Source organism: Bacillus rossius, chromosome 16 (assembly GCF_032445375.1).
Source record: "Bacillus rossius redtenbacheri isolate Brsri chromosome 16, Brsri_v3, whole genome shotgun sequence".
Classification (NCBI taxonomy): domain Eukaryota; kingdom Metazoa; phylum Arthropoda; class Insecta; order Phasmatodea; family Bacillidae; genus Bacillus; species Bacillus rossius.
In genome coordinates this window covers 3,525,423-3,550,640 of record NC_086343.1, presented here as the reverse complement: position 1 = coordinate 3,550,640, position 25,218 = coordinate 3,525,423, and the positions used below count along the sequence as shown (strand labels likewise).

Genomic DNA, 25,218 nt, shown 5'->3' with positions numbered 1-25,218 from the left:
AAAATTTGCAGATTCATCTCGTTATAGTCTGAAATTCATACACATATACCTTTAAGCTGCTCTTGCTATTGGCTCACTGTTCGTCTGGGCGACTTTGGGCCAGTGATAAACCCTCAACCGAAGAAGTGACGAATCACGGGCAATACCAGTTGAGACGACTCACAAGTCAGCAGCCAACGAACTAGTGTTATTTGCCAGAGTGTACAGATGACTGTGTAGACTATCCTGCAGGTCGTCGAAACCGCGAATTTTTCAGGTCCCTACCGATTGTATTCGGCATCCAACACGTTTTAGAATCCACCCTGTATGCAAAATATGTTCGATGGCAACCCCACGTCGTCCAACACGGATGCGCTAGTGACGTGACGTGCTGGAAGGTGTCGGAAGCGAAGGTTCGGTCGGCGCGCACGGGCGCGCACGCAGCGGGTAACGGAATGCGAGCGAGCGCGCGCGCGTGGCCGGGGCTCGGAGACTGGAATGCAGGGGTGGACGGGTAACCCGGGATGATTGCTGCCGCGCGCTGCGGCGTGGTCTCATTGAGCGGTCGCCGCACGCACGGGGACTGTCCTCCATGGCCTCGCCCGCCCTCCCGTCGCGGGCAGTAGCAGTCCGCGCGTCGTCCGGCGACGATGGACCCCGAGGTAAGCCCGTCTCGCCCCCCCCCCCGTCCGTCAGCCAATCAGGTGGCCGCATCAGTTAAATCCGTCCGTCCGTCCGTCAAAATTTTTGGCAAACTTCACGTTTGATAATGTTCGCAGGCTTTCACGGCCATTGTCTGAAGTAGCTTGGCTTCTGGGTTGTAACCGCGTCCAAGAGCGCCCATGCCTATGGGCAGGGTGGGTCCGTGGCTCCCCCTAGCTTTCAGGCAAATAAAAAAAAATTAGGCGTTCTTGAGCATTTTGGGTAAATTTTGAGTCCTTTAAGGACATTTTTGGCCATTTTTTTTGTCATTTGTGATGGTTTGTCTCCCATCCCCCTACAAATTCTGCCCCCCCCCCCTTTTACAAACTTTCATATGGGCGCCCTTGGCCGTGTCCTTGGAAAATAATTCACCAGCGTTTCGGTCGACATTGCAGTCACCATCATCAGGGAGCAGTTACCTACTGGTAGGTACAGTAGGTAACTGCTCCCTGATGATGGTGACTGCAATGTCGACCGAAACGTTGGTGAATTATTTGCCAAGGACACGGCTACAACCCAGAAGCCAAGCTACTTCAACTTCACGTCTGCTAGACTTTTGAGTGTCAAATATTATTATATTTGAAGGTATTGAAGTTCGCTTAATTGTTTGGCTGTTTTCAAAAAAAAATTACCGTGAATATTAGTGATATATATTTTATTTATAAACTTTTTTTTTAATATGAGCTTGTGTTCCGGTATGTATAATTTATTTGTATTATCAACTATAAGTTATTACATTATTTAAGAAATAATTCAAATTAAAATCCATCTCGATTATTCTACCAAATTAAAACACGACTGAAGTAAACAAAATATAAACTAAACAATTTGGAAAGCGCTGTTGGCAGGTTTATTTTTTTTTTTTTAAATTCGATTAAATGTTATTTTATAAACGTATTTGTAATATCACTCCAGTCCTTTTATTTATCTGTTTCTATTAATTATTTTCGTGCAAAATTTAAGGATGTTTTTTATTACGCCCAGCAAGCATAACTTAAACGAGCGAACATAAGTACACACACCCAACAAAAATCAGCGCACATATCTGGCATACACCTGATGAATAGCCTTTTAAAATTCTTATCATTTGAGTTCTCACTAACTAACATAGCTAATTACAATAGTTTTTCATCATTTCATCCCATGTACATACATACTTTTTACTTCAAACAATTTTGTTATTAGTACACAATACAGTCCATAAAATAATGTATAAGTTATAAATTTTAATAGTTTCAACTGTAAGCATTGTAGAGTTTTGATTAAAGGTCACAATCAAAGAGTAACTCAAACAGTTTTAGATTAGCGCATGCACGAGTACTGCTTTGTTGTTTTCTCGCTTGCAGCGCCACTTACGCAAAATGGCGATTCCTGAGTGTAAACGTTTTGTGTTCTGCAATCAGTTGTGGATCCAAGGGGGGGGGGGGGGGGGGGGGGCACCAGGGGCAAGTAATCCCCCCCCCCCCCGAAAAACCAGTTGTCTGCTACATTAATATTGCTGACAAAAATTATTGTTTCTGAAACCAATAAAATATTTTAATATAATTAATGAATTTCTTTTAGAATCATAAAATCTGGTGGTTGGATGTTATGTGTAGTGTGAGTAGATTAAATACAAATTTAGTAATTTTAAGACATTTTTTCCTCTGGCTATTCTGAAATCCTAGAGTGCCCCCCCCCCCCCCCCCCCCCCCCGAGGTGAACCTCTGGATCCGCCACTGCAATTTACTAAGAGTGAATCTGTAATTTAAATTGAACGTGCGTTCCGTTTTAAGTTTATAAATTGTGATCCCCCGAGTGGCAAAAAATATCCGCCGATGGTATAGGCCATTCGAAACGACCTCCACGTACACCTGACGTAACGCCATGCGAATTTTTTTTTTACCTTTGGGGCTTTATAAAAGATCGTGTCTACGTTCCGCCGCTACCTAATGATTAGGGCCATGCATATTTCGCGAAAAGATTCCAAGACTAGCTGGAAGTTAAAACACTGTAACATCGCCTGTGTTTCATGATTGGGTGAGTTTCTTTCAGGTGCATGTTGATTGTTAAAACGCCAATCACAGTAATTCATGGCGGCAACAAATGCGTCCTGAGTGGCTCAGCCAAATAAGGCAACTACTTCTCTCGCAGGCGGCCGCCAATCACAAGGAAGAAACCTCTGGTGCGAGTGTAGCTAGTTGCAGTCTAATAGGCGTTCAGATTTATTCGCGAAAAATGCCTGCCCCTACTAATGATATGTTGAGACACAGAATTGAAGAGGCTATTGCTACCATTCTCCGGACGTGTTAACCAAAGTATGGAAAGAATTGTTGTATAACTAAAGGTGCACATATTGTACATTTGTAAGAAAAACTATATTCATTAACCTTCAATTCTGATGTAGAGTGGTTGTAAATAGTCTAAATAAAACTGTTATAACATGCTATTGAAACTAGGACATTATTTTGTGGACAATATGAAGAATATTTTTGGAAATAACCTTATTAAAAAAAATTCAACAACTTTAAACATGACTCACAAAACTAAAACCTTTTTTTTGGTTTAACTGCAATGCCACTGGCTACTTCATGATATGGTTTACATTTCTATCACAAAAACTCATTTCACGTTTCTTGGCTGTCAAAATCGTATCAAATTGGAAAATTAGAAATGCCAGGCAAAATTAATTAATATCTTCTGAAAGAAATTCAAACATTTTCTTGAAGTAGCCATTGGCATTGCAGTTAAACAAAAAAAAAATCAGTTCTGCAATAAATTAAATTCTCCTTATTTATACAACCCAAAAACGTTAAAAATGTTACTTTGGCAGCTAATTATGCAAAAAGTATGCACTCTATATATATTTTTCATTTCGTGGAAAGTTAAACAATTGAAAAAGTCTATAATTTTATCTGTAATTACTGTAAATATAAAATCTTGACCTGAAATGGGAGTCACACCCTTAAGTAGGGACCTGAAAAATTCGCGGTTTCACTGACCTCCAGGATAGACTACACGGTCCTCTGTACACTCGGGGCAAATAACGGCCCTGACTTGTGAGTCGTCTCAACTGGTATTGCCCGTGATTCGTTACTTCTTTGGTTGAGGGTTTCTCATTGGCCCAGAGTCACCCAGACGAACAGTTGAGCCAATAGCAAAAGCACCTTAAAGGTATGTGTGCATGAATTTCAGACTATCACGAAATGAATCTCCGGATTTTTCCGGTCTCTACCCTTAAGTATCAAACAATGGAATCATGGCAACCAAACACCCTTACCATGACGGACTTGCACGCAGTTTGGCGCTGTAGCGGATGTGACCTACACAAGTCGCTGTTGCAGGACCGTTCGTGGCCGACTGCGCTCCTATTGGCTGTGGCTGTGTCGGTGCTGCTGAGAACCTCCGGAGCGGCTGTTTCGAGCAACCGAGGTGAGCCAGTGAACACGGTCGAGTTCAGGGTTACTTGATTCATGAAACAGATGGATAAGGAAGCAGTATTAAACCCATAGCTAGGGCCATGCATATTTCGAGAAAAGATTCCGAGACTAGCTGAAAGTCAAAACAATGTAGTACCGTCTGTGTTCCGTGATTGGGTGTGTTTCTTTCAGGTACATGTCGATTGTTACAACGCCAATCACGTTAATTCATTGCGGAACCAAACGCATCCTGAGTGGCTCAGCCAAATAAGGCAACTACTTCTCTCGCAGACGGCCGCCAATCACAAGGAAGAAACCGCTGGTGCGGGTATACCTTGTTGCAGTCTAACAGGCGTTCAGATTTATTCGCGAAAAATGCCTGCCCCTACCCATAGCCTTTTTGACGTGATAACGTCTTATAAATCGATGAACGCCGGCCTGCACGCACGAAAAACTGCCACGTTCCGCCTGAGCCGAGCGTGCAATAACCGGCCAACCACCGTGCGAGAAAATCTTCTATATTATCAAACAGGTTACGGCGGGTTTTTAAAACTAATTGTTCGTGATTATATTTAAACAAATTATTTATAATTAAATTTTGGCAAAAAAAACTGTAAACAATATTTGAAAATTAAAAAAGTATGCAATTTTTCATCAATGTTTTCTTATGACGTTATCACGTAAAATTATCTTCCGTAAACCGACTTTACAGACAACCCCCGTTTTTTATAATCAGTTATTAATTACATTCTCCTCAAATAACATATGTTAAGATATTTTAGCATATTAGTAGGGACTGGAAAAATTCGCGTTTTCCGCGACCTCTAGGATAAACTCCACGATCTTCTATGCACACGGGCGAATACCAACTGCTCATTGGCTACTGACCCAAGCCACCTATTAACTGCAAGCCCCGTTGTTCAATATTTCTTACTTTCAGAGGTGTCCATTGGCTCAGAGTCCTTCAGGCAAACTGTGGTCCAGTACTGAGGCAGCGAAAGGTTAAACGAATTTGGATTCTAGCCAATCGCGAAACGAAACAGGCGAATTTTTTCCGGTCTCTACCTATCAGCACTGTCAGCCGTACACAACGACTTAAATCACGTTTTAAATTGATTTATTTTGTTCGCGCTGTACTTAACTTGTAAGTTAAATTTGGTAGATGATGCATTAGTAGGGACCTGAAAAATTCGCGGTTTCGATGACCTCCAGGATAGTCCACACGGTCCTCTGTACACTCTGGGCAGATAACGCCAGTTCGTTTGGCTGCTGACTTGTGAGTCGTCTCAACTGGTGTTTGCCCCGAGATTCGTCACTTCTTCGGTTGAGGAGTTTCTCATTGGCCCAGAGTCGCCCAGACGAACAGTGAGCCAATAAGAAGAGCAGCTTAAAGGTAGCTATGTGTGTATGAATGTCAGACTATCGCGAATTTTTCGGATCTCAATGCATCAGTGATTTCTGTAATTTGTAATTCGTTTGTATGCAATTTTACGTTTAATGCATGGATGTAAGTTATTTTACGTTGTTTGGTGTCACGTGGTTCAATGTCAGATAAGGTGTGCGTCGATATGAAGTAAGAGTAAGCACGGACGTCTCTGGCACATAAAGTTTGTGGGGGGGGGGGGGGGGGGGGCATGAAATAAATTTATTTATTTAAATTCCAGTACCTCCGTCGAGATAAGTATAAAATGTCTGTGTTCATTTTCTAACTATGCTTCATGTGTTATTTTATTTTTTTTGTTTGACGCCTTGATCTACTACTGTATGCTATCACTGTAAATACACGTATTTTATAAACATGAAGACGGTATGAATAAAATACAAATGGATAGGGACCTGAAAAATTCGCTGTTTAGATGACCTCCAGGATAGTTTACACAGTCCTCTGTACACTCGGGGCAAATAACGCCAGTTCGTTGGCTGCTGACTTGTGAGTCGTCTCAACTGTTTTGCCCCGTGATTCGTCACTTCTTTGGTTGTAGAGTTTCTCACTGGCCCAGAGTCGCCCAGACGAACAGCGAGCCAATAGCAAAAGCAGCTTAAATGTATATGTGTATGAATTTCAGACTATCGCGAAATGAATCGCGAATTTTTCCGTTCTCTACAAATATCGGGGGGGGGGGGGAGGAATTGTCCCCCATGTCCCCCCTCCCCCTTGCCGGAGAAGCCCGTGGGGTTGAGCTCATGAGGGCGCACGTGATCGTGGGGAAGGCTGAGATCAGTTGCTAACGCGGACAGCACAGTCGGCGACCAGTGCATCGTGGAACCTTTGAATATATATACTGTATAGAAGTCGCCAGCCCAGGTTAAAATTTCTAATACGGTTTTGAGGTAGTTGGTTAATTCACCGCCGCAATCGCCACCATCTCTAGGGCATCGACTTGTGGTGGTCCCTAGCGGACAAGTGTCCAACTCTTCAAACACCCCTTCCCCCTCCCGTAGAACGACGTTGAGCTGCAGTGAATGATGGAAGAGGGGTGCGGGGGGAATGACAGCGGGCGACAGCGCTGCGCTCTAACGTGTAAATAACAACTAAGACGATACAGGGCGTTACGGCAGCGCACTGCAGCGGTGAAGTTCCCAAGCTGCTCATCATACGCTTCTGAAAAACGTAGAGTAAATCCTATCCACTCGCGACTTCTATACAGTATATATATTCAAAGGTGGAACTGACACTGTCGTCACTGCTTGTCTGTGCTTGTCTGTGCCTGTCTGTGCTTGTCTGTGCTTGTCTGTGCTTGTCTGTGCTTGTCTGTGCCTGTCCGTGGCGTCGATCCAGGGGGGCTCGCAAAGAGTCCCAGGCCGCGTGTGGGGACGCACCACAATGCCGAAATGCCAAATTTACCACAACGCCGACAGCTAGAAAACTGCTGTGTACCACAACGCCGAATCACCACAACGCCGAAATACACTAACGCCGAAAAATGTCATTGCAGGACTGCCACAAAAGGTTAGGTTAGACTCGGTTATATTACGCTAGGTTAGGTTATGTTAGGTAACTTCAGGTTTTATTGTGGTATTTCGGCGTTAAGGTACATTTAAGAAACACACACACAAATTCATTCCGTTGTTATTTCGGCGTTGTGGTACACGGCAGTTTTCTAGCTGTCGGCGTCGTGGTCAATTTTGACATTCGGCGTTATGGTATTTCAGCGTTGTGGTGACGACCGGTCGCGTGTTACCTCTTGTTTTGTGTCTTGTGCGTACACGTTTCTGTTGCGTCCGGGTGTAGATGGTTCTGGAGTGTGTGGTAGCGGGTGGATTGTGGCGGGATGCTGGTGGATGGATGTGGCGGAGTCACACGAGGTCCGCCAGTCTGGCAACACTGGTGTTGTCTTGTGGTCGAGCTGGAGTGGTCTGTGTCGGCCGCTCTAGGCGGAGGAGTAGACGAGGCAGAGAGGGGGTTGGGCCCTGCTCCAGTCGCAGCGACGCGGAGGGCCGCCGGCGCAGACAGACTGCGCTTCCAGAGGCAGCCCTGCTCGTGCCAGACCAGGGAGTGCGGCTGCTGCGCCACCATCCTGGTCCAGCGGTTCAACTTCAGCCAGAGAGGTGAGTGACGTCACGCGGAGCCCCGGGACTTTGTGTCGCGACGGTCGGTGCGCGTGGATTCAACATCTCCGTCGTCGAGGGAGAACATACCGTTCCAGGACAATATCTTATTTTTTACGTTTAAACGTTTTTTTTGGTTGGTTTTTGGCCACATACACAAGTGGGGAGACCTAAGATGTACATAAAGTTCTGCCATTCCCGATTACACCCGAACAATTCACCTTCGGCCAACTTCGGGATTTGTTTTATTTTTGCGCAGGAAACATTAATTCAAATATTAAAAGTGGTCGGTTAGGTTAGCTACATTAAAACACTTTAAAACAATATGGACTGTTAGTTAGGTTAGTATAGCTACATTAAAATAAACAGAGAAATATAAATACCTATATCTAAATAAACCCGAGGTTGGCTGAAGGTGAATTGTTCGAATGTAATCGGGCAGGGACAGGACTTGAGGGACATCTTAAGGCTTCCCATACAAGTGGTCAAACACCTTCAAAATGAAAAAAAATGATAATAATTAATAATTTTTGCATGATTAGCTGGCAAAGTTGCATTTTTTAACATTTTTTGTGTGGTATGGAAAACGATAACCATGTGAGTGCATTGAGCCATATATATTCAGATGAAATGTTGATCAGGCAACCAACGACGTGAGTGGATGAGCGAAACGTGGCCAGGTCTCGGTGTTTCTGGTTGGACCAGCGGTCCGCGCGCTGTTCTGAGGGAAATGAATGTTAGAAGGAACTACGGTGCTCTCCCTGCAATCCGTCAAGTCCAGCAACAACCACGAACAGAGCTGGAAGCACCGCGCGTAGAACAAGGAGCGATACAGAAGCGCGACTCTTACTGTGGAAACTGAGGCCATGTTTTGCGTGACATTTTGACGTGACGTCTAATAAATCGATGAACGCCGGCTGCACGCACGAAAAAGTGTCCCGTTAAGCACATTGTCCCGTTACGCTGTGTCCCGTTACGCTCATTGTACGCTTGCAGCGTATCTACCTCTCTTCCACTCGATTGGAACAACCATCGATTTGACTTTTTCGAAGAACATTAAACTTGAAACACTCCTATTCGTTTCCTACTTTTCCTATCATCGTCCTATCCTTAACAGAATAACACGGATTGGAAGAAGTTAAATAGCAAACATGCATAAAAGTTATAGTCAAAATAATCTCTTCGTTAAAATTAATAAACATATTTGAATTAATGAGTGCAAATAAAAGTAAATGTATCAATTAAATTGTAGATTTCATTTCACTCCTTTGTATCCATACAAAATAGTGATAATTAAAAAAAAAGATTCAATTTTATTCATAAAATAATGCAATCATTTCATCAATGTTTTGTTATGACGTCACGTTAAACTATCGTCCGTAAACCAACTTTACAGACTAATATGCATTGAACTTTTAAAATATAATAATTTTCATTTAGCATGTTTAACTATTATGAACCATACAAATAAATTGGCAAATATTTCTGTGTTAGAAAAATGTACCAACGCCGAAAAAAAAACATGTTTTTAGTTTCGCTGTAACAAGAGAAGGCGACACGTGAATAATTGTCAGAGCTTACGACCTTCCAGTTGTGGCGCCGGTGATAACCAAATATACCTTCAAGACTGATGTTTAGTTGTACAAGATCATGGAGTTAACAACCAGTCCAAATGTTCCTGTTGTTTTATTGTTTTTTTTTCTATTTACAGGCTGTCTCAATCTGTCGGTGGACCCAAGTAACCTGTCCATGAAGATGAAAGTTTACCTCAACAACAAAACAGTGTTCCAGCAACAGATTTCAGGTCAAATATTTTTTTTTTGAAACCAGCATGTTACGTAATGATTATATTTGTAAGAGCGGTAACTTTTTTTAGCAAAGAGCACACCATTGTTCACCCAGCGCTTGTATCGCACTGCTCTCTGGCTGACGCAATGGCCAATGGAATGCCCGCCCGGGTAGCCATGTGGGCCCAGTCCACATCTGGCTCGTCCCCACAAGAGTGTTGGGTGGCGAGCCGCAGCCGCCGCCGCCGATTCATCATATTGCCATCCGGGGGCAGTAAGCGTGGGCGAGGCCAGAAACCGAAGTTTCTACAACTCGCTAAGTGCATAGTAAATCAGGTGCACCCCACACTGGTGAAGAATCACTTGAATCGACGGCGCGGGTGCGTGTCTTGTGGGATAGGTTTGGCACACGGGCCTGTGTGTGCGCTGGTAGGCTGTGTAATGCTATAAAAGTTACGTGTACCTAATTCGGCGGGGGAGTGAAGCTCCCCACCAGCTAGATCGGCTAGCTGGCGTGATGTAGTGTCATGTTGGTGTGCATTAGAGGCTTGATAGTGTGCTGTATTTGCAAGTGACCTAGTTAAACTCGGGTGTGGCGTGTAGTGCAAAGCTGTGCGAGCCGCTCCTACGAACCCCTGGGAACACAGAACATGCAGGGGTAGTTAGCCCATTAGTGCACGAAACAGGTAGTTCTGGCCGACACTCGCGCAGGCATATAATCGTGTGGTCGTGTTGGTGAAACGGTAAAAATTTACATGGATTAGTAAACCTCTGGCCGCCTTAGGGACCAAACTATTGCGTTCCAACATAGTTCAGTCAAGAAGCTCGGCAGAGGCTTGCAACATTTCACCGGCCACCATATAGTCACCTTGGTAAACTCTGCCTCTGAAGCCTAATATGAGTCCAGGGACGTCGGAACAGGGGGGGGGGGGGCAGCAGGGGCGAGTCGCCCCCGTGCTGTTATGCATGGGGGGACGAGAGTAGCATTTCGCCCCCCCCCCCCTCCTTTTCCCAGAATAAATGTTTGGTCCTAGTAGTATTTTTCTCAACCAGTAGTTACAAACGTTGCATTGGTGATCACATTAATTAGAAAATCATATATATATATATATATATATATATATATATATATATATAGACATTAAATTCCAAGACCGAAAGATGAGGGGTAGATCACATGGGTTAAGGTTATTTATCATTCACTACCCACGATATTTTAATCCATATTTAATACATACTACGTATTCAAATTCTTGGAATGGTATATTTAATATTTTGGTTCGGAAACTCATTAAATAGCACAAATTTGCATCTGAAATTCCAAATTTCTCCGGGGGAGGCCCCCCCCCCGACCCTCCGCTCTAGGACTGAAGTAAATGTGATATATATTTTCGCCCCCCCCCCCCCCCCCACTCATGAAAACGTTCCGACGTCCCTGTATGACTCGACGACACCAGACACAGGACGCACATGAAAAGAATGTCCCAGTTTTAAATATTCAATTAGTATCAACTGTGAGCGTTGTAGATTGTTGGTTCAAGGTCACAATCGAAGAGCAACTCAAACAGTTTTAGTGAGAATCGCTTTGTTGTTTTCTCGCCTGCAGCGCCACCTACATTGAGAGAATGGCTCTTCCCACCCCCCTGTAAACTTTATTTGGTAACAGGATGGAATGTCTCGATGCGAGGGTGGTTGGATGTCCAAGACCCTGATGGTCGAGACGGCAGAGCTGGCCTCCACGTTCACCACGTTGCCTTGAGCCTGTCCTGTCCCATCAGTGCTTCATTATCAACTCATCTCCTTTAATAGTCCATAAAACCACGATGTCAATAACAAATTAATATATTATTTTTAGTTCATTTGTATGAAATACTGCAAACCAAATTGTCATATATATAAAAAATATATTTTTTAAAAGGAAAACATTTTTTTTTCAACATAATTTTATTTTGTTGTATGTAATAATCTCCCAGAGCTTCAAATACCCAAACAGAAGAAAAAAAAGTTTGTCACCAGGTACTAAATAAAATTATGTTTTAAAAAATTAAACAAACATACCTTTTTGTTGTATGAACTAAAATGTAAAAAAAAATAATCTTATCTTATCTTAAGTTTCAAATCGATACAATGAGAAGTAGGAAGTAGGTTAAAATATACTTCCAAAATTTGCTTACATAGTTACAATTGATAATAGTTTTTTTTTTGCTCCTATGATCCTCCCCCTACTGTCATCCGGGTTACGTATACTTCCAAAGTTTAAAATCGATACGACAATACGCAGTAGGTTAGTGTCGACTTCCAAGATTTGATTACGTAGTTACAAGTGAAGATAGTAAAGGTGTGTTGAAAATACGTGCTAGCTACTTACTTGTTATATATCATTGTAGTAATAGCAACAGCTGTGGCCGAGCGGTGCCGGCGTGCAGTGCAGTCGGCAACACGGGGGTCGTTACCACAACGCCGAAATACCATAACGCCAAATGTCAAAATTGACCACAACGCCGACAGCTAGAAAATTGCTGTGTACCAAAACGCCGAAATAACAACTGAATGAATTTGTGTGTGTTTCTTAAATGTACCTTAACGCCGAAATAGCCCAATCAAACCTAACCTTACCTAACCTAGCGTAATATAACCTAACCTAACTTAACCTTGCCTATCCTAGCCTAACCTAACCTAGCCTAACCTAACCTAGCCTAACCTAACTTAGTCTAACCTAAACTAGTCTAACCTAACCTAGTCTAACCTAACCTAACCTTTGTGGCAGTCCTGCAATGACATTTTTCGGCGTTAGTGTATTTCGGCGTTGTGGTAATTCGACGTTGTGGTAAACAGCAGTTTTCTAGCTGTCGGCGTTGTGGTCAATTTGGCATTTCGGCGTTGCGGTGCGTCCCCCAACACGGTACCTGGTGTACTCGGCAGGTCGCAACCCGCCGCCCATCTGCGTGCCCGTGCCGCAGTTCCCGCTGCTGATGCTGTGCGCGCGCCTCTACGACGTGCGGCTCGAGGGAAACAACGTGCACGCCTGCATCAACCTGGAGGCGCAGCTGCAGGGCATACCGCTGCTCGTCGTGTCCTTCGACTGCGTGCGCTTCGGCGCCGACGGCTTCGCGGTGGAGAAGACCCAGGCGGGGGAGCCCCTCAAGGTCACCTCGGAGGGTTCCCCCACCACGGCGACCGAGAAGCTTCAGGGGGTGGGCCATTTCAAGGTCACCTCGGAGAGTACCCCCACCACGGCGAACGAGAAGCTTCAGGGGGTGGGCCATTTCAAGGTCACCTCGGAGAGTACCCCCACCACGGCGACGACGGAGAAGCTTCAGGGGGCGGGCCATTCCAAGGTCACCTCGGAGAGTACCCCCACCACGGCGAACGAGAAGCCCCAGGCGGGGGAGCCCCTCAAGGTCACCTCGGAGGGTTCCCCCACCACGGCGACCGAGAAGCTTCAGGGGGTGGGCCATTTCAAGGTCACCTCGGAGAGTACCCCCACCACGGCGACGACGGAGAAGCTTCAGGGGGCGGGCCATACCAAGGTCACCTCGGAGAGTACCCCCACCACGGCGAACGAGAAGCTTCAGGGGGCGGGCCATTCCAAGGTCACCTCGGAGAGTACCCCCACCACGGCGAACGAGAAGCTTCAGGGGGCGGGCCATTTCAAGGTCACCTCGGAGGATACCCCCACCACTGCGACCGAGAAGCTTCAGGGGGCGGGCCATTCCAAGGTCACCTCGGAGGGTACCCCCACCACTGCGACGGAGAAGCCGCAGACTGCGAGCTATACCAAGGTGACCTTGGCTGCTTACCCCACCACGACCATGAAGCTCGGGGAAAGAAGGCATGGTCTCCGCGGTAATCCGGCAGCGCTCTCACCGGTACAGACCTGATGAATGGTCGAGAAGGACACATTGCCTGGAAGTCTTTCAACTTTAAAGCGGTAACTCCGATGCAAACTGCAGTAACAGCTGTCACCCACTTGCCATAATTTTTTTTTAAACAGTATACCCTTAAGTTATATTAAAACTAAATATCACAGATTTATCCAGTGACAAAGCTAAATGCAGTTAGCTATTATAGTTTAGTATGCATGCATTCAGTATGCTTTAATATAATGAAAAAAAAAATACAATTTCTGACTAAAATGAAACGTTCAAAATATAATGTTTCCAACATCTGTATTGCCTTAGAAATACCATACTGTTGTCGAAGTTTTCGTAAGTTTACAATATTTAATACTTTTTAGTAGTTTTTGAGGACAATAACTAATTCAAAACACGTTTCAACAGTCTAAGCACATGGCAGGCAAGGTCCTTACATAGATTTTTTTTTTTTTTAGCTCATGGCGGGCTCTTAAAATCTAATACTTGCCCTGTGCTAGTAAACCATCTGATATTTACCTTGTGATATTAAACCATCTGATACTTTCCTTGTGATATTAAACCATCTGATACTTTCCTTGTGATAGTAAACCATCTGATACTTTCCTTGTGATAGTAAACCATCTGATACTTTCCTTGTGATAGTAAACGATCTGATACGTACGTATAACCTTATTTATTAATAATATTTATTTTTAATATTACTATGATAAACTTCGTGTTAGAGTTTCATGTTATAAGTATAGTGATAAGTGTATTTGGGTGAAGCAGTGGTGTGGCCCTTTCTTCACTTGCGGACAGCCTACGATTCACAAATACTTCCTTGAACGCCCGAATATTTGTGTAGGTACGTGTATCTTCGCGTATTTTTTTTTTCAAGTAGCAAATCTCGTTGATTGAAAGTGCGACATAAATGTATCAAGGAAACAAAACAAACTTAAACCATTAATTTAGAGAAAAATATTAATGTAAAAATTGCAGCAAGTATCTTTGGCACGTCACTTGATAGTACACTGCAATTTGTTTTTAAATTACAGATATTTGTAAATTTGTACATGTACATGGCAACAACTGTACCATTACAAAATAGTGTTTGCAGTAATACTGGGTTCGGACTTTAACCCGGGCATTTATGCTTTGTGTTGTAACAGTGCCTAAAATATTTAAAGTTATGTGTTAACCATTCCCTGAATAGATCACCAGTATTAAATGCGCACACTAATAAAGCATAATAAAATCAAAATACAGTCTAATTATTGAATGTTGAATTATTATATTCATATAATACATAATAATATAAATATAAATATTATATTCCATATTATAGTAAGGAGTGTAGTGAGTAGCTATCGTTGAGAAAAAAAACATACTAAGATTAAGATTTTTTCCCCTCGTATGCATGTCATAATATCCACCACATAGAAATACTTTCACCACACCTTAAAATGTTTTGTTTTATATTCAAAATTTATAAATGAGCAAAGATGAACGATAATAAGCTTTATTATTGTATCGAAAAAGAGGAATTTTTTTTTGAGAAAATGACAATTATTAAAATGCTAAAAATCTTCATTTTAACATAGGTTACTTATAAAGAAATAAGTTATATACTACAGAAAAGATCTTTTGGAATAAGGTAAAATAAAATACAATATTTCAGTTGAAGACATTTATGTAATTCAATGACAAATAATTATAGATTACAAAATACTATTATTAAGTAGGACATGTAAAGAAAACCTTTTGAATGCATCAAACTTACTAAACCCAACAAAATAATTAATTACAACAGGTTTTTTTTTTAACAAGAAAACGATTGCATCAGATTTTACAAAAATTTAACTATCTATGATATGCAGATTATGATATAATTTATATTATGCGAGTTCATAAAATCCATATAATATATTTAACAAATTGACATATCTTGTACTAGTTTATTTGGCACTTTTTGGTATAATTAATATTTACATGATGTTATGTATAATATCATAATAACGTGTTGATAGATAATAGCTATAAAACACATGTTTCAAACGTGAAAAACTTATTTTCCTATGTTTTTAGGGCTTACGAATAAGTGAGCTAAACTTATTTATTCAAAGCAATGATTTCCCAAATTCATTTACTACTGTAGAAGAATGTAGTTGAATAGGATAAAATCCAATTATGATAGAACCAGGAATTTCACTTTATAAGATTGCCTCAGAGATAAAAAAACTACATTCATTTTTAAAACAATCGCCTAACTACATCCCACATAGATAGTCTATGTCAATGCTATGTATATTATTTCACTAACTACATTGAAATACAATAAATTAATTGTCATATTACATATTTTAGTTTACAATATTTAAAAATATATTTCTGAAGGAAATTTATGAAGTGATAGGCCTAAGCGATAATGGCAGAATAGTGTTTAAGTTGGAGAGAACTAATCAACAAAAAACTGAATCAATAGTATATGTCCCATGTATAGAAATAACTAAATTTTTGCAACATAGAAAATAACTATTTCATAGCTAAAGAACGTTTACAAATAAGATAATGCGCAGATAAAATTATCACAATGTAATACTTAATGATATTCACATTTAAAGTAATTTGTACAGTTACAGTAGGCCTCATTGAAAAGTAGTGCATGTCCGCCCATTTATAATTAATTCAACAGGCACTTTATATCCTCATAATATATCTTCATACACCATTCATACTCACTAGTAAACTAATTTTCACTTCAGAATATCTGTTTCACAAGTCTGGCTAGTTACACCCAGTAGGAAAGAGTTCATAAACTTGGTGTACATGTGATAAGGCATATGGTTTACAGAAAAATTTATAAGCTCAATTTTCTTTGTAGTAAATAGCACTAAAAAGATTGCTAGCTGAATTCGAACATGGCATTTTAAATATCGGTGAAGATTTACGAAATAGCTTCATGTATATATAATTCCCCCTCCGCCGTTTTAGTAATTTGTTACTTAGGTCTTTGGAGCTAGATCACCGACAGAATGTGCCAGTTAATTGTATTCGAAGTTTTTTTCTCTCGACGATGTAAATACAGCCTGACATAGCTAATATTGGACATCAAGTAGACACCCAGAAACGAACAGCTAGATCAAGAAGAACCAATTCCTCAGCTTTTCCAGTGCACTGCACGATGTCCTGCTGATGGTGGCAAACAGAAAGAGAAGGATCTATAGATCAATGTTTAAGCATGGCATTGCTTTTGTAGATCAAACACAATCGGCAGAGAACATATCGATAAAGAGGAACTGTCAGAAACCACACCGTGGCTCTTTTACTTAGAATGTCGCTAAGTTTAAGCCAGGCCACATTGTTATTGGACATCAGAAGATGGGAACAAACAACACGAAGACCAAGAAGAGATACGTTAAAGCCTAACCCTGCTGTTTATGTTAGCAAATAGGTGATATCGAACAGATCGAAAAAAGAGGAACAGTTGAAAAACCCACGCCTTGGCTTTTTCACTTAAAATGTCAAGAACATAGCAGCTAACAGAACGAAGATCGGGAAGATCTATGTTAAAGTCCGACCACATTGTTATTGAATATTAGAATATGGCAGGGAACAAACAGCATGGAGGTCTGGAAGAGCAAAGTCCAAGCTCGGCCTCACTGTTTTTTTTGGAAATTAATAAGATATCAGAGAGCAGCATGAAGACCAAGAAGAGATAAGTAAAAGCCTAGTCTTGCTGTTGTAAGTCGACCAAAAAGATCGAAAACCACACCCTGACACTTTATACATAGGACGTCCCGAAGATGGTAGCGAGCTGTTTGTAGACCAGTGACATCTAAGAACGGACCCTGGCCTTGCTGATGTAAGGATCTTCAGTGATTGTCCTCGAACGGAATTAAGACCAGGACCACCCAAGTCCACGAGCTGGCCTTGAGGATGCAGGACAGCCAGGGGAAGGCGGCGGGCAGCGCCCGGCCGAGCGGGGTCGGCTAGAGCTGCAGGTTAGCCTCGCTGACGTATGATATCCAGTAGACGATGGCGAACAGGAAGAAGCAGACCGGGAAGAGTATCAGCGACACCTGGTCCAGCATGCCCCGCTGGGAGCCGCAGTAGAGCACCACTTGCTCCGCCGCCAGCTGGAACCTGCGGCGGGCCGCCGGGTCCCTCGCCCGTGTCTGCGCGCGGGTCTCCTGCAACATGCGGGACCCTGTCCTCACTGCAGGGGTCCCTCGCTGTGTCATCACGCGGGTCTCCTGCAACATTCGGGATCCTGTCCCAACTGAAACAACCCTAACTACAAGTCTCAGTGCCTGGGGGGCACAACATCTCAACCCTTTCGTCAGGCGTCGTACCCATCCACGGGATGAATGAATTGGGTTTAATGTTGTCGGCATGGGGATCATGAAATCTAATTAAGAATAATGATATGATGGTAGGGCTTTGGCCATATAAATAACTGGGGGAAACAGCAGTACCATTGGGATAAAAAGAAGGCTCTATTCACTTGCGAAAATTCCGGGTTAGACCACACGGGGACTCGAACCCAGATAGTCTATGAGAGAGGCAAGTGATCTGACCACAAAGCCACAAAGACAAAATTTTAATTTCCATATGTTATAGCCCAGAAAGCAAGTACCTTTCATATTAGCTGAAGTATAGTATAGCAATATCCTTTAAAACTAACAGCGATCCGAAGTACGGAAAAGTGACCTTAAGTAAGTTTATTAATCTTGGCCTCCCGTCTTACAGACAGTGAAGCTATTAGATACGACACAAGTCAAGAATAAGGAGGAAGAAATCTGTCATAGCCTTTTAGTAACGAGTTGTTAGGAGTAATTTTGGGGAAACCAAAAAAAAAAACAATCAAAATGGATCAATATTAGATTCCATTCCCTTGCAAAATGAATCCAGTTTCTTTCTCTGTCATCTGGTTACTGACAAGTTCTGTACGATTCTAAGACCAATTTGATCATAATTTTAGAACAATCGGTACATCCCCGACATCTAAAGAGTTAATGAATGATATTCTTTCCTTCTTGGAGAATAGTTGGTCTCCCCTCCTTTCAACAGGAATATGGAACACCCAGTTGTGTTTTTGTGTCTGGGGAGGAAGCAAAGAAAAACATATTTCGAGATCAGTATGTCTCCTCTCGCTACAAAATGACTTTGGAACACACAGTTGCATCCATGTTGACTGGGAAGGAAGTTGAGAAACAGCCTTTTCGAGATCAGTAGGTCTCTTCTCGCTACAAAATGACTATGGAACACCCAGTTGCATCCATGTTGACTGGGAAGGAAGTGAAAACAGGCTTTTTTGAGATCAGTAGTTCTCCTCTCCCTACAAATAGACTATGAAACACCCGGTTGCATCCATGTTGACTGGGAAGGAAGTTGAGAAACAGATTTTTAGAGATCAGTAGTTCTCCTCTCCCTACATCTAGACTATGACACAACCGGTTGTGTCCATGTTGACTGGAAAGAAAGTGAAGAAAGAGCTTCTTCGAGATCAGCAGGTATCCTCTCCCTTCATCTAGACTGTGGTACACCCGGTTGCTTGCGTCCATGTTGACTGGGAAGGAAGTGGAGAAAAAGAATTTTTTCGAGATCAGCAGGTATCCTCTCCCTTCATCTAGACTGTGGTACACCCGGAAGGAGTAAGTGAAGATGTGGGTACTCACCGCGACCATGGAAGCTCGGTTGTGGGCGGCTGTAGCGGCGGCGGTGTCCTTGCCCGCCCCATCGTCCTGCGGGCCGACCTTGCTGGTTCCGAACATGCGCAGGTTGTCGATGCGGCTGCCGCCCACCCGGTGGTGCAGCACGAGCGGCGGCAGCTGCGTCGAGGAGGGGTGGTGCCGCCCCATGTGGTGGTGGTTGTTGTTGCCGGTCGCCGCAGCAGCCGCAGCAGCCGCGGCCACCACGTCCCCCAGCGCCGGCCGCTTGGGGCTCGGCGCGCCGGCGGCGTCGCTGTCCGCCCGCTCCAGGTCTTTCTTCTTGTGGCGCCAGTGCTTGTCGTAGCGGATGCCGAACAGCACCACGAAGTACTCGATCAGCGCGAAGAACACGAACAGCGTGCACGAGATGATCCACACCTCGATGCACTTCAGCTCCAGCGCATTGGGGGAGTTATTCCTGCGGGCACGGAGAAAAAACATCCGGGAATTACTCGCAATTAACCCTCTAAATTCTAGTACCCTTTTCTCTAACCCGTAGAGTGTAGTAGTATGTGTGTGCCTAATTATTCCTAAACATCCTTATTTTTAGTTTTCATATAGCCCTTCCAGGTCTGAGCCCTCAATATCTTAGGAATCCTACTGTGTCCATCTGTTCTGTCATGATTTTCTTGTCCAGATAATATGTTTAGTTTTTTTCATTGGGTTCCTCTGTGTGATTCTGTCTGTCTGTATTTACTGCATGTTATTGTCAGCTCACTGTGTTGGTCTATACTTCTCCTTTTTTTTCTTGCCGAATTCCTACCATGGACATCTCTTTGTGGTTTTGGGATGCAACATTTCGTCATCAGCTGATAGTATGATGTTATCTATGTGTTTGTGTGTTTTTTTAATCGTTTTGTCTTTTCTTACGTTCAGTATCTCCCATTGCAAGAATTGTTCAGAGACAGCATAATCAACATGGTGGATATGGAAATGATGAGGAGGATCATGGCAGAGATGGGAAAGAGCAGGAAGATCACGTCGGGAGCACCAGGCAGAGTGGAAATGATGAGGAAGATCATGGCAGAGATGGGAAAGAGCAGGAAGATCATGCGGGAGCGTGTGGCAGAGTGTAAATGATGAAGAGGATCATGGCGGAGATGGGAAAGAGCAGGAAGATCACGCCGGGAGCACGTGGCAGAGGGTCGCGCGCACCGACCTGACGGTGTCGAACATGGTGACCAGTGAGAGCAGCGTGGTGACCAGCAGCACCATGCGGCCGGGCACCATCTCAGGGATCACCACGAAGCTGCCCCAGGACATGATGACGAACAGCGAGCTGGGCAGGTAGCTCTCCAGCAGGTAGCTGCGCAGCTCGCGGCTCATGGTGATGTGCATGCGCGCCGTCGAGTGGTTGCCTGCACAGACAGCACAGACTCTGTCCCCTGCTGCTAGCTGGTAGTCTCTCTGCTGGAATACATGCTGGCAATTACAATTTAGTATTGAAGCGTTCAGCAATACAAGTACCTCATGAACAACTTTGTCGGAAAAAAAATATTTAAACTGTCCAGTAACTCAAGTTTCTGGCATGCCGGCATGATCTGCCGTTCCTCTTATAACTAAAAAAAAGGGGGTTTGTCTGTAAAGTCGGTTTACGGAAGATAATTTTACGTGATAACGTCTTAAGAAAACATTGATGAAAATTTGCATACTTTTTTAATTTTCAAATATTATTTACAGTTTTTTGCAAATTTTTAATTTAAATAATTTGTTTAAATATAATCACGAACAATTAGTTAAAAAGCCCGCCTTAACCTGTTTGATATTATAGAAGATTTTCTCGCACGGTGGTTGGCCGGTTATTGCACGCTCTGCTCAGGCAGAACGTGACAATTTTTCGTGCTCGCAGCCGGCGTTAATCGATTTATAAGACCTTATCACGTCAAAAAACAAAGTGATTTCAAAACTGCTTGTGACATCGGAGTGGATTCTACTTACTAAAAGCGTTTAAGAATTCGCCGAGGTACCGAAAAGTAGATTGGTTTCCGGATTAAGTTTCCAAACTGTATTTGGCTAAAAGGCGTGTTTTCAGAGAAAATTTTAGGCGTAAAAACAAACCGGTGCAGATTCTTGAAAGAAACTTAAGGGACTTTTATTACACCTTTACCTTCATTTCTCTGCCATGTAATGTTACGGTCACCGCTCAAGTTCCAACAGTTGTCCTGCGACGACGAGAAGACTGTCCTAAGGCGACATTTCTGCAGCGCTGACCCGGTGTGTGTCCCGGGACATTAGGTAGATTACCCGCGTCGTGCCACGTGGTTTTTTGTTCCAATATGACCCCTATTGAACCCAAGGCTGTGTGTGGCCGGGTAGGCGGGGCCCTTAATACCCGGAGTAAGTTTCATATTTTGTTATAACTTTGTGAACTGCGGCGGTAGGGGACTGCGGTGGTAGCGGACTGCGGCGGTAGCGGACCGCGGCGGTAGCGGACCGCGGCGGTAGCGTACCCTCGCCGTAGAAGACCTGCTGGCCGGCATCCTTGTCGGTGGTGAAGGACACCACGTACTTGGGCAGGCGGTAGCCGTCCTCCTCGAAGTCGTTGGGGAAGCTGAGGGCGGTTCCCCGCCAGCGGAACACCATGTCCCTCGTGGTGTACTTGTCTGCGGGCAGACACCCCCATTGCTCCCGCCGCTTCCAGCGTCACAGTCACATCAGACATGGTAGGGGGTGAACGATGCGTCACATCAGGTATTAGACATGGTAAGTGGGTGAAAGATGCATACAATCAGGTATTATACATGAAATCGGGGTTAACGATTCATAAAATCAGGTTATTAGACATGGTAAGTGGGTGAAAGATGCATTAAATCAAGTATTAGACATGGTAAGTGGGTGAAAGATGCATTAAATCAGGTATTAGACATGGTAAGTGGGTGAAAGATGCATGAAAACGGGTATTTGACTTGGTAAAGGGGTGAACGATGCATAAAATTAGGTATTAGACATGGTAACGGTGTGAACGATGTATCAAATCAGGTATTAGAAATGGTAAGGGGGTGAACGATGCATCAAATAAGTTATTAGATATGGTAGGGGGTGAATGATGCATCTAATCAGGTATTAGACATGGTAGGGGGTGAACGATGCATCAAATCAGGTATTAGACACGGTAGAGGGGTGAACGATGCATCAAATCATGTATTTTTGCTTTTTTCAGTATGATGTTTATGATGCAAAGGGAATGTTAAATCCAAGTTTTAGACCTCGGCAGAGGCTACACTGTCAAATAGTCGTCTCACAACTATATTTGACAAAAGAGTGGGAAGGGTTAGTATTTGACGGAAAAATGGTTTTCCAATTTTATCCATCAAATACACTTGGACAGATTACCTCAAGTATGTTTCAAAAAACATGTCACACTATTAAAGTATATTTTATGTCTGGGCTATCACACACTTTTTAATTTTGACCTCATATTGAAATTAAATAATGCATCACGGTACCGGATGTAATTTTTTTATTTATTCAGTAAGTGTTAATTAATTTACTTTTAAAAAACTTTAAAGAACAATTTATACTGAACCCTTGCATGAACTATGACAACTTTATATATGTTTGAATGAACCGTTTTTACGTACGTAGGCTTTGTCGGAAAACGTATTTCTTTATCATAGATCTGAAAGCTCTCTGGCTACTCGTGACGTGAAGGATGAAACTGAACCTTCAGGACTGTCACGTGCACTCACAGCTGCTGAAGTCCACCTTGCACTTCTGCACGTCCAAGGGGTACAGCACGAAGTCCATGTCGCACTTGATGATGACGGTGGCCCTGGAACACAGAAGGGGGGGGGGGGGGAAAGGGAATATGAACATCGACCGGCGACCACCGACTGGATTCGCCGCAAACACGGAAAACCCAACGGAACTTAAATGTGAACCAGCGGGAATCACTGCCGAGGACATTCACGGAAGGACTGTGCGCTGAAGTTCGTTACGTTGTGCCCGGCTACCCGGACGGGAAGCCTAAGATGTACATTAAGTTCTGTCCCTGCCCGAACACGCCCGAATATTCACCTTCGGCCAACCTCGGGATTTGTTTTATTTTTGCGCAGGAAAAATGAATTCAAATATTAAAAGTGGTCGGTTAGGTTAGCTACATTAAAACACTTTAAAACACTATGGACGGTTAGTTAGGTTAGTATAGCTACGTTAAAATAAACAGAGAAATGTAAATATATATAAATAAACCCGAGGTTGGCCGAAGGTGAACATTTGGGCGTGTTCGGGCAGGGACAGAACTTGATGTACATCTTAGGCTTCCGAACCCGGACACATGCGCCTCCGAGCCCTTGCTGGATGGTGATACTGTCCCGCCGTACAGGAGAGTACGGCGGGACAGTATCGTTGTACAGCAGGGGTTCATTTTAGCTTGTGCTCGGCTACACGAGTACTTGAACACATGCGGGTCCGAGCCCCTGCTATAAGGTGATACTGTCCCGTCGTGCAGGAAAGCACAACGGGACAGTATCACCGTCTAGCAGGGGCTCAAACTAGCTTATGCTCGGGTACACGGGTACTCGTAATAAGTTTATTGAAAATAATTCACTACAGAAGAAAAAGTATTTTTTTTTGTACTTTTTTTTAAAAGATTCAATCGGAAACCAGTTGCAAGAAATATTTTGTAGTTCTACATGATTATTACCATCGCAAATTTGTACAACACAACACTTTGGTTATTTTTGCTTGTATGAAATACTGAATATTACCTATTCTTGTCGCGCTGAAGAAAATAAACGCATAATTTTAGATTATTAAACCATGGGAAAGATAACATGATGTTTAAAAATTGTTTTCAAAACACAATAAATTACCTCAAAGTGTGTTCCGAATTGTGATGCAATTTTTTTGGTTTAGTATTTTGCATGGATTTTGTTTCACTAGTCATTGATTACTCATTCACTGGTAGTAAAGTGATAGTAATTTGTGGTTTATGTGAATTTAGTTGACGAGTGTATATTTAATCTCAAACTAATTTTTATTGTGATTTAATAAAATTACATATATATATATATATATATGTAACGCATTAACGGGAATTGTTCAGTATTCCAGAGCCCAAGATCATGTGGGATATACAGAATTCATATTAAAAAAGTAAACAAACGAACGTGTAAATGTTTGCCCATCTGAAGGTTAGCAGATAATGATCATCGTCTCATTAGCTAAAGTGGCCGAATTCAGGTAACAAAGTGTAAATTTATATATGAGTAAAACTACCTTCTTTTATTATGGGTTTTATATTGTATTAAATTGTAAATTAAATGGTGTAATAAATTTACTAAGGCATGAAGGTTAAATTTATTTATAACTTTGAAGGTTATTGGTGTATTTAAATGGTAATCCAATTAGAACATTACAGTTAAATTAGGAGAACTATGAATTCACTCTCGAATAAGGGCAAGGTGTTACATTGTAATTTAAAAGAAGACCTATTTATTTTATGATGCTTGAAATTCGATAGATGTTATGCAGAAAATACTATACTTAGACTGGTATTTGTTGTGCTTTTTCAAGAATAAATTTATCTGTCACCAGGCCGTTCTGATATCTTAATGCCTTTGTTAGGAGCGTAATTATTGTTATTTTGCTATTATTAAATTTTCATAATATTGGTGTTTCATTTACGGTGAGTACTCGATAGTATCGATACTGAGGATGTGGTTGGTAAATGAGAGCGTGATGCGCAGAAGACAAGAAGGAAGTTCTGCGCATCCATGCGAGACCCGCCACAGGGCGTGGCTGGCGATGGCGAAAGGCCTTGAAAGGTTTTTTTGGGGGGGGGGGGGTTTGTGAGGGTTGCTGGGGGGGTGAAGGGTAGATGAGCTATTTATAGCGTCACGTCCGCGCTATCGGGCGTGTTCCTTCATATTGCTAATGCTGACAAATTGGGCGGCGGGCCGGCGGCTGCTGCCCCGTCGCGGGTTCTGGACGGCTGGCTGGGCGTGTCCCGGGCCGTGAGAACACGCATCCCTCCCTCCCTCCCCCCTCCCCCCGGCCCATCGACCAGGTACGAGGGGCTTAATCGCGGTGATTAGCGCGTGTTCCAGCCTCGCCGACACAAGCGAAACACACCTTCGGTTGACGAGAAACATCCCCCGCGCGATCTCACGTCGCGAACGCACTCGCGATAAGAAACAATACCGAGCGTGACAAACGTACGAAAATTGTGTGATTTTATTTTTAAAAACTACATTTATTTGGCGTGAACCACACGTAGTTTCCGCACCCGCCGCTA

The 25,218-nt window shown here is 43.0% G+C and overlaps 2 protein-coding genes across 3 annotated transcripts in view; one reads left to right on the top strand and one right to left on the bottom strand.

Moving 5' to 3' along the window:
- Positions 1 to 596: 596 nt before the first annotated feature.
- On the top strand, positions 597 to 14,530 carry LOC134540401 (uncharacterized). Of its 2 annotated transcripts, none has more exons than XM_063383114.1 (5): positions 597 to 641; positions 4,005 to 4,092; positions 7,500 to 7,628; positions 9,340 to 9,432; positions 12,338 to 14,530. In XM_063383114.1, exons 1-5 carry the CDS (start codon positions 630 to 632, stop codon positions 13,294 to 13,296), a joined length of 1,281 nt encoding a protein of 426 aa, XP_063239184.1. In that variant the 5' UTR covers positions 597 to 629; the 3' UTR covers positions 13,297 to 14,530. The 2 variants fall into 2 exon arrangements, with proteins under 2 accessions (XP_063239184.1, XP_063239183.1); XM_063383113.1 differs by having other exon boundaries at positions 7,455 to 7,628.
- A 2,728-nt stretch (positions 14,531 to 17,258) lies between these two features.
- LOC134540284 (glycine receptor subunit alpha-4-like) overlaps positions 17,259 to 25,218 on the bottom strand; it is a 37,397-nt gene continuing 29,437 nt past the window's right edge. Inside the window, exons 6-10 of the mRNA XM_063382942.1 lie at positions 22,670 to 22,752; positions 21,431 to 21,583; positions 20,140 to 20,338; positions 18,948 to 19,398; positions 17,259 to 17,459 (exon numbers count right to left, since the gene is read on the bottom strand). Of these exons, the coding sequence (XP_063239012.1) occupies positions 17,259 to 17,459; positions 18,948 to 19,398; positions 20,140 to 20,338; positions 21,431 to 21,583; positions 22,670 to 22,752 (1,087 nt within the window). The remainder of the gene's footprint in view (positions 17,460 to 18,947; positions 19,399 to 20,139; positions 20,339 to 21,430; positions 21,584 to 22,669; positions 22,753 to 25,218) is intronic.

What these genes read in the sequence shown, in the direction of transcription:
- LOC134540401 (XM_063383113.1), top strand. An exon ending in GGCTGTTTCGAGCAACCGAG is followed by an intron (nt 4,093 to 7,454) that starts GTGAGCCAGTGA and finishes CGGCCGCTCTAG; the next exon opens with GCGGAGGAGTAGACGAGGCA. An exon ending in GTTCCAGCAACAGATTTCAG is followed by an intron (nt 9,433 to 12,337) that starts GTCAAATATTTT and finishes TGTACTCGGCAG; the next exon opens with GTCGCAACCCGCCGCCCATC.